At 38.7% G+C, this 15,357-nt stretch overlaps 1 protein-coding gene across 4 annotated transcripts in view; it reads left to right on the forward strand.

Annotated features, from left to right (window-relative positions):
• Nucleotides 1-15,357, forward strand: part of RELN (reelin) — a 375,263-nt gene that overhangs the window by 268,675 nt on the left and 91,231 nt on the right. For all 4 annotated transcript variants that reach the window (XM_067468825.1, XM_060778339.2, XM_060778338.2 and 1 more), the window contains exons 29-35: nucleotides 2,901-3,058; nucleotides 5,304-5,511; nucleotides 6,557-6,633; nucleotides 10,640-10,798; nucleotides 12,221-12,409; nucleotides 12,526-12,799; nucleotides 14,913-15,053. In XM_067468825.1, coding sequence (XP_067324926.1) covers nucleotides 2,901-3,058; nucleotides 5,304-5,511; nucleotides 6,557-6,633; nucleotides 10,640-10,798; nucleotides 12,221-12,409; nucleotides 12,526-12,799; nucleotides 14,913-15,053 — 1,206 coding nt within the window. The remainder of the gene's footprint in view (nucleotides 1-2,900; nucleotides 3,059-5,303; nucleotides 5,512-6,556; nucleotides 6,634-10,639; nucleotides 10,799-12,220; nucleotides 12,410-12,525; nucleotides 12,800-14,912; nucleotides 15,054-15,357) is intronic.

Genomic DNA, 15,357 nt, shown 5'->3' on the forward strand with positions numbered 1-15,357 from the left:
AGGGGGAACTTCTGAAGCTTCCCTCTCCCTCTGTTGTTGACTGTTGGTGTGATAATTTATTTTTTATCACTTATAAAACAAACAACAACTATAAAACTTGCACCAGACATACGGAAATAATTACGAAACAATTACGAAACAATTTCGAAACAATTACAAAACAATACGAAATACATTGGAAAAATTGTTTCGATTTTTAATTACTCCTCACAGTAGTCCTGCATGGCTCAATATTGGATCGTAAGCTAATTTAAATATGAATTAATAACGAATTACGAAATTAACGGACGAAACCACCCAAGCCTAACACATATCTGACAGATTTATATCTTGATGCTGAACCTGTCCACTTCAGAATTAGCTCTGTTAATGATACTAGAATTAGTTCTAATGCATTTTAGGATTACAGCTCTATAATATTTATCTCATTTCCAAACTGCTCAGAGCAATATGGATGGACATTCAAGTTAGTTCTCTTCCATCCAGGTGCAGACCAGGCTCATCCATGTAATGTCAAGGATTATACCACAACTGGTGTCATTGACTGTTCTCTAAAACTCTTTATTTTTAGGACTCAAATACAGTACTCCCTTCATATAATAATAATAATAATAACAACAACAACAACAACAACAACAACATCTTTATTTGTATTCCGCTCTTTCTCCCCAAGGGGACTCAGGGCGGATTCCAACATAACCATGGCAAACATTCAATGCCTACATAGAACACACAACATAAAATCCCAGAAAGTAACATTAAAACCTAAAATAATAATAATAATAATAATAACAACAACAACAACAACAACAACTTTATACCCCGCCACCATCTCCCCGAAGGGACTCAGGGCGGCTAACATGAGGCCAAGCCCAAACGAAATTACAGTGTAGCAAAGAACATATAAACAAAACAATAACATCAAATAAAATACTCAGTAATAACGTAGTGAAATAAAAAATAACAAAATCATAATAAAAACCATTTATTTATTTATTTCCTATATTTATACCCCGCTCTTCTCCCCTCGAAAGGAGACTCAGGGCAGCCTAACAAAAGCATCATATGAACAGCCACAGTACAATCAAAATATTAAAAATTAAAATAACAATTAAAACAATTAATTAAGACACATCCATTAAAATCGAAATCCAAAAACCAGTCCGGGTCAATTCATTGCTATAAGTTGTGTGATCTTCTTCCACTTGCTGCTCACTGATCAAACGCTTGGTCCCATAACCAGGTCTTGATTTTCCTTCTAAAAGACAAGACGGAGGTGACCAAACTGATATCTCTAGGGAGGGCATTCCATAGGCGGGGGGCCACTGCTGAGAAGGCCCTGTCTCTCAACCCCATCAACCGTGTTTGCGATAGTGGTGGGATCGAGAGTAGGGCCTCTCCTGAAGATCTTAAACTTTGTGATGGTTCGTGGCAGGAGATATGTTATGATAAAATGGTAATAGAATTAGATAAAAAGAGCAAGTCAGACAAAATTCTATACTAACATAAATCTAAATAAAGCATCCACATTAGTTTAGGTGATCTCCTGAACTAATGTTGGAGAACAGAGACAATGGTTACAACTAAATGCTTGACCTTTGGGCCTGCTGCACTTCTATGCATAGAAGGAATTACACAGAATAGGAGTATATAAATCAGTGTATATAGGCTTGAATCATAAGGTTGTATTTAAGGTGTCAACCATATAATTTGGGCTAGTGTTAACTTTTATGCATAAATCCCATATGCAAAATTTAGATTAAGAAGATGTCTGGAGGCAGAATAAGCATGCCCAAGGGCACAGTAAGGGGTGGGAGGAGCAGAGGTTCACCCTACCTGCCAGAACATTTGACCCCAAAAACAGAAATCAGCTTATACTTAGGTCAAAACAGTAACTTGTGTGCTTTGCCACCACATCTGAAGTTTTTGAATATCTGGGCAGGAAAATGGCAGCAATGGTGGCACTAACCTTCCTTGGCAGGAAGGGCTGACAGAAGGTCAGTGCTTCTATAGTAGGCTCTCCCAAATGGACCCAATTGCCTGTACCCACTTGCACGGTTGTCTGCAGCCCCCCCGCTTGTCTCCTCCTCCTCCCCAACTTCTGTGAGGAGGTCAGCTGTGGATGGTGGAGCCAGAGATTGCAAGTAAAAGAAATCAGCAGTCTCTGGAGCCACTGCAGCAGAAAGGAGAGGGAATCAGTCTGAATGGTGCGCAAAAAAACACCAGTGGTGTTGAGAAATATTTGGCTCCAGAGACTGTTGAGTTCTCATTTTTTTTCTGCCTTTCTCAGTTGAAATTAGCCTGCTTGCTTCCTCAGAGATATTGGGGAGGAACAGCAGGCAGACAAGGTCCTGGCTGTGAACAAATGAGCCAAAGTAAGAAAGCTAAATATGAGGTCTCAGTAGCCTCTTGAGTCAAATACGAGTATTTCCAGCATGACTTATACATGAGTATATATGATCTCAAGAAGATTGTTTGAATCAGACCAAGGAAATATCCCATTTTCAATTAGCATGTATGCTTTTGTTGAGGCTTGTTATACACTTCTAAAATATTTCTCCATCCTTTTAATGGTTCACAATATAAATTTACTTTATACTGGTTGTGGGCATTTATTGTGCATGCACTTATCAAAGTATCTATGCACACATTATGTGTAAACTGTGGAATACCATTACCTAACATTAAATATTTAATAGAAGTAATGATAGCATATAAACTAAAATGTCTCTTTGGACATTAATTTCTAATTTTATGAAGTCTGATGTCTGTGTGGCCATATGTTTATTACAAAGTTTATTCTGGAAATTTAGTGTCTCATTTGAAAATGCATTAAATACAGCATTAAAAAAAGAAAGAACCCAGCATTAGCATTCTGCCTCTGATTTTTCTTTTTCCAGTAAGACCAGGTTCCGCTGGATCCAAGAAAGCAATTCACAGAAGAGTGTGCCTCCTTTTGGCTTGGATGGGGTGTACATCTCGGAGCCATGTACCAATTATTGCAACGGCCATGGAGACTGTATTTCTGGGGTCTGTTTTTGTGACTTGGGCTATACAGGTAAGGCCTTATATTTTGTACAAAATTCTTGTGGATATCATTCATTTATTTGACTGTGTTTATAGCTGGTGAAAGTATAATGAAACTGAACATTTCAACTGGCAACTGTCTGGCAGCACACTGTGATCCTGAACCAATTGTTCATACGCACAGCAAGTGGACTAGTGCCCAAGCAGTCAGCATTTGCATTGACTGTTTGACAGAGAGAGGGAACAGAAATCCAGCCCACCTCACCTCCTGCCAAGCAGTTATCAGTACTGCTGCCATTTTTCCAACTCATAACAATCTCGAAAATTGGAACACATTATGAATGATGTTCCCATAGCACTATTTTCATACAGGTTTTCTGCTTCAATTAGTGCCACACACATATATCATTAGGTGTTTTTCTGCAAAAGAGAAATAGCTGAGGTACTTCTCCTAACTCTCACCAACAATAAACCCAACTTTGAGAGCTATCATATAGGGAAGGATGGGATATTCTCCTATTGCAGTACCTGATCTCCCTATATATACAATGTGTGGCAAATCATTTAAACCAACTCTGTATCTTCCCTCATGTAGGAGACATAGTTGAGAAGTGAAAGGATAGTAAATTCTGCAGGTAAATTCCCTGACCACCTAGGAATATATTAGTCAGAGTTCCATAATATGTTCGTACAGTAACATTTATTTTTTTAAGTTGGAGTTCCAGCCTCATAGGCCATGCCCTGAAAGCATCCATATATTACTATGGCACCCAGAATGTCATCTAAAGGACCATATAATTGCTCTTCTAAAATTAAAAGATTATCAATCAGTAGCATAGCCCTTTAATATTACATAACTGATGTTTTTAAAAAACTGTTCCATTTTAATAATCTCATAGGAGAGAGCTAGTGTGGTGTAATGGCTTAAGTGTTGGATAATGACTCTGGAGACAATGGTTCAATTCCCCATTTACCCATGGAAACCCAGTAGATGACCTTTGGGAGGTCACATACTTTTAGACTTCTTGGGGTCACTATGAATCAAAAATGACTTGAAGGCACATGACAACTACAGTCACGAAGACACGGAGCTAGAGAGAAACTTTCAATAGTAGCAAGATAGTAGCATGAGGTGTTTGCAAACAAAGTGGGTGGTTGATAGAGAAATGAAAAAGGGTTGACATTTATGTGGACTGGGTTCACCCCTAAGTTTTCCCAAAAGAAGCTAACACTGGTCAATGCATATTTGGGTGCCTCAAATGTTTCTGGTTATGTTTGACCTAATGATTCCAAAAATGTTTTCCCCTATCTGTTCTAGTTTTTGAGGTACAGGACATATCATCATCATCATCATCATCATCATATTTAATTACTTATTAATCGCCCTCCATCCGAGATGCTCTAGGCGATTTACAAGCTAAATTGTAAAAGATAAAAATACATACATACAAAAATTAATAATTAACATAGATCGAATGCTCTAGTGAAAAGCCAGGTCTTAAGTGCTTGAGTAAAAGGCCCTAAGTCAAGTAGGGTGGCAAGGAATTCCACAAGGCAGGGGCAGAAATAGAAAAAGACCTGCGTCTGGTACTTTCCAAGTGCACTTCTCTAGGACCCAGTATATAGAGTAAGTCGCGTTGTGCTGGTCGTTGCGGCCTCCGATGATAGGAGAAGGAGAGGCGGTCCCTAAGGTATGATGGACCCTGACTGTAAATAATTTTAAAGGTCAGAACTAACATCTTATACAGGCCATGGTACTCAGTTGGAAGCCAATGTAAATGTTGCAGCACTGGTGTTATATGACATTTCATGGGCATTCTTGTGAGTAACCTGGCTGCCGCATTCTGAACCATACAGAGCTTTCGGGTCGTAGACATAGGAAGGCCAACATACAAGGCGTTGCAATAGCCTAGCCTAGATGTGACCGTGGTATGGATGACTGTTGCCAGAGCCTCGTCAGATAGGTAGGGAGCCAATTGCCTTGCTTGTCGTAGATGGAAAAAGGCCTGTTTGCTGGCAGCATCTACCAGTTGCCATCTGCATGTCCATAAAGAGTCAGGATAACCATATCTAAGAAACGAAAGCTGATGCATTCTAGATAATACAATTTTCTGAATCAACACCCTGAATAACTCCAGAAACAGGCTTAAAATTAAGACACCAAGATTTTTGAGGCTGTATTTTGTATGGATTATGAAATACTGCTTACTCATTTTTGCTAACCAATATAGTTTCAATGAATATTTCCCACATACGTTTTTTTTCCTTTCTCAAAGCCTCACATGGGACCTGTGTGTCCAATGTGCCAAATCACAGTGAGATGTTTGACCGGTTTGAGAGAAAGCTGAGCCCTCTTTGGTACAAGATAACTGGAGGACAAGTTGGAAATGGCTGTGGAATACTTAGTGATGGAAAATCCCTTTACTTCAATGGACCTGGTAAAAGAGAAGCAAGAACTTATCCTCTGGATACCACAAACATCAGGTCAATCTTATATTTTGCTATGCATTTTTAAAGGCATGCAGGATTACTGTGTCTTGCCATGTCTTGTGCGTGAATGGTGATGAAAAAAAATTATCAAATGGATGAGAATTGGGATAACATACTTTCCGCATAAACTGAGGCTTGGCAGATTTGATATCATTTAGGTTCAAGCAAAATAGACTATTTTATTATGTAAGTATTGTATATTATACTATTTTTTAAAAGTTATGAGTGCTTTACGTAATTATACAGGGCTCTCCTGCTTAGTAGTTTCTCACTGAACTCATTATTCATTCCCACATATAGAACCGCAGCCAAAATGTACAGGATTGTAGTTCAAATGAAGGAACTTTCTAAACTTTTAAAAAATAGAATACCAGATTTCATCATATCATAGTCATCATCACATAATAGTCATACCCCCCCCCCCCTTTTGGGGGTTCTGGTTTTGGGATTTTCAAATTCCTCACATAATAGTCACGCCTTCTCAGCCAGACATGTGCTAGAAGCCCCTGTAGCTCTGTATCTCTGAAGGGCAATTGCATGGCCAGGTGAAGGTGCAAGAGCTGTCAGATCTCCCTCAGCTGCTGTCATCAAAAGTGAACCCTGCAGCTCTCACCTTCTGGTGCACCTGGGAAAACAAGAGCTACAGAGCTGCCAGCTGAGGGAATCCTTATAGATTTCACCAGCTCGTGCACCTATCGGAGAGAGCTGAGAGGCCTTCTTCGTCTGGTGGCAGCCAAGGGAGGCCTCTTAGCTGTCGCCTGGCAGGTGTATGGGTGGCTTTGCAGTTATGGGGTTTCCCTCAGCTGGTAGCAAAGGGTAGCTGCAAAAATTTTCCTCGCATAATAGTTGCACCCCCAAGGAGAAAAAGTATGACTATTATGCAATGAAATATGGTATACTATTCTATTCTAAAAATGAATAGCTGAAGAGAAGTTCCCTTCAAATAATTTCCAAATCTTCATGTGATAGGGGAACAGCATTTAATAACATTGCCTTCCATGCTTTATCTAAGATCAATTTTTAATATTTTTATTAACAGATTGGTTCAGTTTTATGTACAGATCGGCAGCAAAACAATTGGCATAGGCTGCAACAAACCAAAAACTAGGAATGAAGGTAAAGTTCTATTAATTTCAACAGCTTAACATAATTAAAAATATCTTGTTGACATTATATTTTTTATAAAGGAAGTAAGCTATTGTTGCCTTTCAAAATTAAAATTACTGTCTTATTACCTGGTTGTTGTAGGTTTTTTTGGGCTATATGGCCATGTTCTAAAGGCATTTTCTCCTGACGTTTCGCCTGCTTCTATGGCAAGCATTCTCAGAGGTAGTGAGGTCTGTTGAAACTAGGAAAAAGGGTTTATATATCTGTGGAATGACCAGGGTGGGACAAAGAACTCTTGTCTGTCAGAGCTAGGTGTGAATGTTTCAACTGATCACCTTGATTAGCATTTGATTGCCTGGCAGTGCCTGGAGCAATCTTTTGTTGAGAGGTGATTAGATGTCCTTGTTTGTTTCCTCTCTGTTGTTGTGCTGTTCTAATTTTAGAGGGTTTTTTTTTAATACTGGTAGCCAGATTTTGTTCATTTTCATGGTTTCCTCCTTTCTGTTGAAATTGTCCCCATGCTTGTGGATTTCAATGGCTTCTCTGTGTAGACTGGCATGGTGGTTGTGAGAGTGGTCCAGCATTTCTGTGTTCTCAAATATTATTTTGTGTCCAGGTTAGTTCATCAGGTGCTCTGCTATGGCTGACTTCTCTGGTTGAAGTAGTCTGCAGCGCCTTTCATGTTCTTTGATTCGTGTTTGGGCAATGCTGCGTTTGGTGGTCCCTATGTAGACTTGTCCACAGCTGCACAGTATATGGTAGACTCCTGCAGAAGTGAGAGGATTTCTCTTGTCCTTTGCTGAACATAACATTTGTTGGATTTTCTTGGTGTGTCTGTAGATACTTTGTATGTTGTGTTTCCTCATCAGCATTCCTATGCGGTCCGTGGTTCCCTTGATGTATGGCAAGAACATCTTATTCCTTGCTTCTTATTTTGGCAAAAAAAGGTCATCAATAGTGTCCATGGGGATATAAAGCAAGTGTCCATTGCACCCATTATACACCTCAGTGGCTGAATCATCAGGACAACATAGCAATGACTGCAGCATTTTGTTTCTTGAGAAAATAGCCACTTCTAAGAAAGGAAGTAGCACATTCAATGGAACATGAGGGGAGGTACTAATCTATTCAACCACTGAATCAGTCATGCTTCTCTTTTCTTCAGAGCCCTATTCAGTCTAACATTTCACAGCAGAGAGTCAAAATGTTGGGAACTCAATATATTTTGTGAGAGGCAGATCTATGACAATGATAGTGTTATGCATCTGTGACTTTTATATAAGCCTGTGGAAATGCTCTTGAGTTCCACCAGTGTATGAGTGGGAAGCATGCTGTTAGCTTTCCCTGCCCCTGATATCCATGCAGAAAGTACATACATCTGCAATGAAGAAGCCTTTGCATATATGCAAACACAAACCTCGCGTGGCTGGTATTTGTGAGCATTAGGATGCCTTTTCCATACAACACAATTTGCGAAGACCTCCTCATAGTGGACACTTGGATAATATTTGTGGACATCCACAAGCAGAGATGGATTGGTTATAATGGCCAAATTCCTTGCAAAATGTTGATGTGACACTTCAAAATTTTATTGACTTCTATAGCACAGTTGTTAACCTATCTATATCTTTCTCAGACAAATAGGAACAAAGTAGATAATAAACAGAAATGGGAGGCATGTGATGAGAGTAAGATAAATTCTTGCCTATATTGAGTGAAATTTGGGTCTTGAATTGGGGTCATATATACATATGTATGGATGTACATACATGTGTTTGACTGCAAGGGGTGATAATAGGCAGTGACTGTATTTACATTGATTGTGGTACTTGCTTTTTCCAATATAATTCAATAGGGTTTATTCCCATATTAGCCGTCCCCTGCCACGCGTTGCTGTGGCCCAGTCTGGTGATCTGGAAAATAAAGTAATGAGAAAGTGTTGGTTTCTAATATATGTAATTTCTTTATGCTTGTGTGGGTAAACAGTATTTGATTATGTTTTCTTGCCCTGGTGAAGGGTGTTTGATTGGATGGCCCTAAGTATTTTCTATTGGTCATAGGGGTTCTGTGTGGGAAGTTTGCCCCAATTCTATTGTTCATGGGGTTCAGAATGCTCTTTGATTGTAGATGAACTAAAAATCTCAGTATCTACAACTCCCAGATGTCAAGGTCTATTTCCCCCAAACTCCACCTGTGTTCCTAGCTGGGCATATGGAATATTTGTGCCAAGTTTGGTCCAGATCCATCATTGAGTTCACAGTGCTCTCTGGATGTAGGTGAACTACAACTCCCAAAGTCAACGTCAATGCCCACCAAACCCTTCTAGTATTTTCTGTTGGACATGGGAGTTCTTTGTGCCATGTTTGGTTCAATTCCATCATTGGTGGAGTTCAGAATGCTCTTTGATTGTAGGTGAACTATAAATCCCAGAAACTACAACTCCCAAATGACAAACTCCATTTTTTTTAGTGATGGTCACTCCTTGGGTTAGTAGGTGTCTTGTGTCCAAATTTGGTGTCAATTCATCCAGTGGTTATTGAGTTATGTTAATCCCACAAACGAACATTTCATTTTTATTTATATAGATATGAAAGGACTAGACAGAGATATGCATATATTTCTCAAATGCACCAGTCCATTACTTTTGATTCCCCTCACAAAGACTGAAGTTGAGGAAGATATTTTTAAAGAACCAGTTAGTTTATTTTAAAATTCTTATGCCCTCATTGTTTTTCATTTTCTTGACACTTTGTGTAAGTAGGGGAGAAATATAACTAATCTTTGAAAAACAGGAGCACACAGCACTGCCAAATGTAAAGCTATGTAGACCTTGCTTATTTGTTGTTTACCCCCAAAGAACTGATATTCCTGCAGCAAATTTTCCTTTGCCAGTTAGATTATGGAGCTATTTCTGAATGAAACAGCTAGCCAGAAATGAATGAATCAAGACCAGCATGTCATAAATTTCCATGCTAGTTCTTGACATTTCCTTGTCAGCTGTTGCAAGCGAGCAGAAAATCGATTTATTTCGCAATATGGCTAGAAAACTGGAAATTCACAAAATGCTTATCCTCGTGTAGCATCTGGATGAACTATTAGCTCCATTACAAGCAACAAAGCAGTGCTAATGAATATCTACTGTAGCATCCTGCTAACATTATATAAGTTTGTAATTTGAGGTCCACTGATTATACATGTTATAACTCAACTAATGTGACATTAATTTTTTATGGTAAGGAACTCCAGTGTATAGAGAGAAATATATCAAATATATCTGTATCTTCCGAAAGTAAAACTAGAGTATTAAAAACCCGCTATTTTTCTGTTAATATGGCACTTGAACTGTAACTAGTTATTCAATCTCAATACATCATAATAGAGCCTCTTTATTTATCATATGTACTTTGTGTATATGACCATGCACTGACACTATGACTCATTTTATATTAATTCAAAATAACAGACTTGCTAAGGTTCAAATTACCTTTTACTTTAAAACAAATGCAGAAATAAACCACTTCTACAAATTCAATATCTATATACATAAAATGCCGGGTTTGATTATTTATCTGGCTTTCAAAAATCCAAAATATGAAAACGTTGCATTTCTTCTGAATAGCCAGAGGAAAAAATCAAATAAACTCATGAAGATTAATTTGAGAGGCATTAGGTTTAGTTTGAGCTAATAACTAATAACATAGAACCAGACATATGCTTCTAGAGGATTTGTTGTTGTTCATTCGTTCAGTCGTTTCCGACTCTTTGTGACTTCATGGACCAGTCCACACCAGAGCTCCCTGTTGGTTGTCACCACCCCCAGCTCCTTAAAGGTCAATCGAGTCACTTCAAGGATCCCATCCATCCATCTTGCCCTTGGCCGGCCCCTCTTCCTTTTTCCTTCCATTTTCCCCAGCATAATTGTCTTCTCTAAGCTTTCCTTTCTTTCGTATCTTTTCCAGAGGATAACCTGGACTATTTCTATAGGAGTGGTTTTTTTTTCCTTTTTCATTTGCAGGGCTTGTTGTTCAATATTCAAATGACAACGGAATAAGTTGGCATCTGCTACGTGAACTGGACTTCATGTCTTTCTTAGAACCACAGATAGTGTCAATCGAACTGCCTCGTGAGGCCAAAACACCAGCCACTGCTTTCCGATGGTGGCAACCTCAACATGGTTTGTAGCATGAACATTACAATTTAACCTTTACGTTATCCTTTGGTGAGTAATGAATCAGGACATTCTAATGGTAAATGCTTATTCCACCACCATAGACAAGATATATTCTCTGCTTGTTCAAACTGAGGTCATCGATATCATTTCTTTATGTCCCACAAATTGAATTCTTTATTGATTGATTTAATATTTTATTTAATTATTTATTTTGGACATTTATATCCCATTCTATCTTGACCTCCGCAGAGGGACTCAGGGTGGCTAAAAACCGGCACTCCATGGTGTTCACAACCAAAAACATAAATATACAAATTAAATAACAATAAAGCAATAACACAGTATAAAACGGTATAAAAACAATCAAACAGTCAACAGTCGGTGTTTTTAGTATAATATGTTTTGTTTTAAGCTATAGACCTGGGGTCCATTGAATGTACAATTATAGCACCGTTATTCCAATTTAACAGCTATGCGAAGGCTTTCATGGCTGGAATCAATAGGTTCTTGTGAGTTTTTTCGGGCTATAGGGCCATGTTCTAGAGGCAATTCTCCTGACGTTTCGCCTGCATCTATGGCAAGCATCCTCAGGGGTAGTGAGGATACTTGCCATAGATGCAGGCGAAACATCAGGAGAAATGCCTCTAGAACATGGCCCTATAGCCCGAAAAAACCTACAAGAACCTTAACAGCTATGGTTCCATCCTGTGGACTTCTGGGAGGAGCAGAATTTGGGATTTAGAATTCTCTGCCAAAATGCTTTTCCAAATGATGAACTTCAGCAACCTATAGAATGGAACCATGGTGGTTAAAATGGAATAATAGTGTTATATTTGTGTATTGTGAATGGGGCCAGATCTCCATATGTGCATTGTTGGTTACGGTAGAGTAAAACATACACTTAAAAGTTTATGGAGAAACTCCAGGTATGCTTTGTTGAATCAATGCAGTATTTGAGATTTATTTGTTTTCTGATCCTAAAGAAATAATAACTCGCTGATCCATAGTTAAAACAAATGCTGCTGCATTTAAGACATGCCGGTGAATTAAATGGTAATTTAAAGTTGGAAGGAGTCAAGTTCAGTCCAAACACTTTCTTACAAAAGGAGACGTGCCTTTGGACTACAAATCCTAGAATCTTACTATCAAACATGGCAGGCTGGAGTAAAAAAAAAACTATTATTCAAAACAATAACTTCTCTGAACAGTGATATTTTATATTAATTTTTTTTTCTTTAAGACGAAAACTGTACACCAATGTTTTGCATCCATAGTAATCTAAACTCAGCCTAACCAAGCTGACAAACTAGGGTAACACTTTTTTGTGTGCTACCTACCTAGACTTGTTAAGTTCCATAGATCAGTAAAGTGGGTTCTTGATGTAAAGTATAAAGTCTAATAAAAATATACCTTTTTTGTTTATAGGGAAGCATTCAGCACAATGGGCTTTAGATGATGTCCTTATAGGAATGAATGACAGTTCTCAGACTGGTTTTCAGGATAAATTTGATGGATCTGTGGATTTACAAGCGAGTTGGTACAGGATCCAAGGCGGTCAAGTAGACATTGATTGTCTGTCTATGGATACAGCTCTTGTATTCAGTCAAAATATAGGTAAGATTTAGTTTTTAATAAGTACTGAAGCTGAGTAAATGAGAAAATGACTTGAAACATTTGTTCAGAAGTCAAATGAAAAGAATAATGATTTCCTCCCTTCTGTACTACTTTAGGAAAACCCCGTTATGCTGAGACTTGGGATTTCCATGTGTCTGACTCCACCTTCATGCAGTTTGAGCTGAATATGGGCTGCAGCAAGCCACTCAGTGATTCCCATGGGGTTCATTTCCAGTATTCCATAAACAATGGGAGAGACTGGCATTTGGTGACTGAGGAGTGTGTTCCTCCCAAGATTGGCTGCCAATATTATACTGAAAGTTCAATTTATACTTCAGAAAGATTCCAGAACTGGAGGAGAATTATACTCTACCTTCCACCTGCGACAATGTGAGAACCATTTGTTGAAATTTTATTGTGAAAGAAACATTTAACTAAATGTATGATCTAACAACAACAAAAAGCTGTGAATGAATGATTTGCTGGATGCTTTAAACCAGATGGCTTTTTTAATTCATTGGCATGCTTATAAAGAGGACCACCCTAGATAAAAGGCATTTTTCTCTCTATCCTCAGATTTAAGGATATAAATTGCGGACAAATCAAGCTGTCACATCATTAATCTTCAAAGCTAAGGCACTCTCCCATGTCAAAAAGGGTGGTGATAAACACTGATTTGTTTTCTTCTTCTTTTTGCCCTGAGTGTTATCTTGATATCATAATTTCCCTGTGATCACTCCCTCGTATTAATTGCCAGTAAGGGATGTAGATGAGTAAACATATGCCACATATGCCACATCACTTTCCATAACCATTTATTACAGGTAAAAGCAGGGGAAACAAGAGAGAGGCTCATTATGTGGTCACTAGGCTTGGGTAACAACGGAAAAATTTGTTTCTAAACTCGTTTCATTTTAACGGGGCCATCGCGTTTCGTTTTTTTAAAGAATTCCGAATTTTTCCTTTGAAAAATTTCGAAATATACGAAATTTTGTATAATTACGAATCGATTCGTTAATGGCGGACGCGATTGCGTAATATGCTAAAAAAAACCTCCAAATGGGACAGGGGGAACTTCTGAAGCTTCCCTCTCCCTCTGTTGTTGACTGTTGGTGTGATAAACAAACAACAACTATAAAACTTGCACCAGACATGCGAAAATAATTACGAAATAATTTCGAAACAATAACGAAACAATAATGAAATAAATTGAAAAAATTGTTTCGAATCTAATTTACTCCTCGCACTATTCCTGCATGGCTCAATATCGGATCGTAAGCTAATTTAAATACGAATTAATAACAAATTACGAAATTAACGAATGAAACCGCCCAAGCCTAGTGGTCACCGTTTTGGTGACAAACTCATATTTGCCATTATGAACAGTTCTTCGCTCAGATCAATACAGGCAGTCCCCGTGCTATGAACAACATAGGTTCTGTATGTTTGTTCTTAAGTTGAATTTGTATGTAAGTCAGACAGGCATACATTTTTAGTGTTACTCCAGCCAAAAAAGTTGTTGTTTTTTTAGTTTTGGATAGTATATGGAAGGGTTAATACCCCTGTAACATTTGCTCAAGCATGTCCAGTGTTGATTGATACTTTTCAGTTGGTGCAGCCTGAGGGCGTGGACAGGATCCTTGGAGACGTTAGGACTACCACATGTATTCTAGATCCTTGCCTTTCCTGGCTTATCAAACAGACCAGAGGGGGACTGGCAGAGTGGGTGAAGGTGCTGATCAGTGCCTCCTTGGAACAAGGCAAAGTTACAACTTGCTTAAAGGAGGCAGTTGCGAAAAGCCATCTCTGAACCCATCTATAATGGACAACTATCAGTTAGTGTCCAACATTCCATTTCTGTGCAAGGTTCTGAAGCATGTGGTAGACTCCCAATTCCAGGAATTTCTGGATGAAACAGATTGTCTAGATCCATTTCAATCTGGTTTCAGGCCTGGTTATGGAACAGAGATAGCTTTGGTCACCCTGGTCACCTACGGAGAGAGCTAGATGGGGGGGGGGTGTCCCTGTTGGTTCTCCTGGATCTCTCAGTGGCTTTTGAAACAATTGTATCCTTCTGGGTCGTCTTACTAGAATGGGACTGGGAGGCGCTGTCTTACAGTGGGTCCAGTCGTTCCAGGAGGGCTGTACCCAGAAGGTAGTGCCAGAGGACTCCTGATCAAATCCTGATCAAGTCCCAGTGATAATAGGCACACCGGGTGTTGTGCCAAAAGATCTCAGCCGGCATTTGAAAACAATAAACATTGACAAAATCACAATCTGTCAGCTGCAAAAGGCTACCTTACTTGGATCTGCACGCATCATTCAAAAATATATTACACAGTCCTAAACGCTTGGGAAGTGTTCAACTTGTGATTTTGTGATACGAAATCCAGCATATATATCTTGTTTGCTGTGTCATACTGTTTTTTTGTGTCAGTAAAATTAATAATAATAATAATAATAATAATAATAATAATAATTTCTTGTGTGTGTGTTTTACCAGGTCTCCCAGAACACGCTTCAGGTGGATCCAATATGAATATGCTCCTGGTGGAGATACATGGGCTATTGATAATGTCATCCTCTCTACCGGATGCCCTTGGATGTGCTCAGGCCATGGAATCTGTGATGCAGGCCGTTGTGTGTAAGAGAATAAGTATTTCATGAGTACTGAGTTGTTTTTAGGTTGGAACAATTTTCTGTAGCAGTTAGCCAAAAGCACTGAGAGGTATGTGTCATCATTCACAACCTGTCTCCCTTATGCATATTACTTATACCATTTGTCAATGGTTGCAGGAGTGCTAAATTGAACCAGAAACTAATGAAGAAGCACTTGTTTCCCATTATCTCTGTTCTTAACTAACAAACTAGGAATAGAAAACTGGTATCAAATCCAGGCTTCAGATTCAGGTTTGTTGGGGTTGAGGTAAACCAGATATAACAGGAAG

Source organism: Anolis sagrei, chromosome 5, assembly GCF_037176765.1.
Source record: "Anolis sagrei isolate rAnoSag1 chromosome 5, rAnoSag1.mat, whole genome shotgun sequence".
NCBI lineage: Eukaryota > Metazoa > Chordata > Lepidosauria > Squamata > Dactyloidae > Anolis > Anolis sagrei.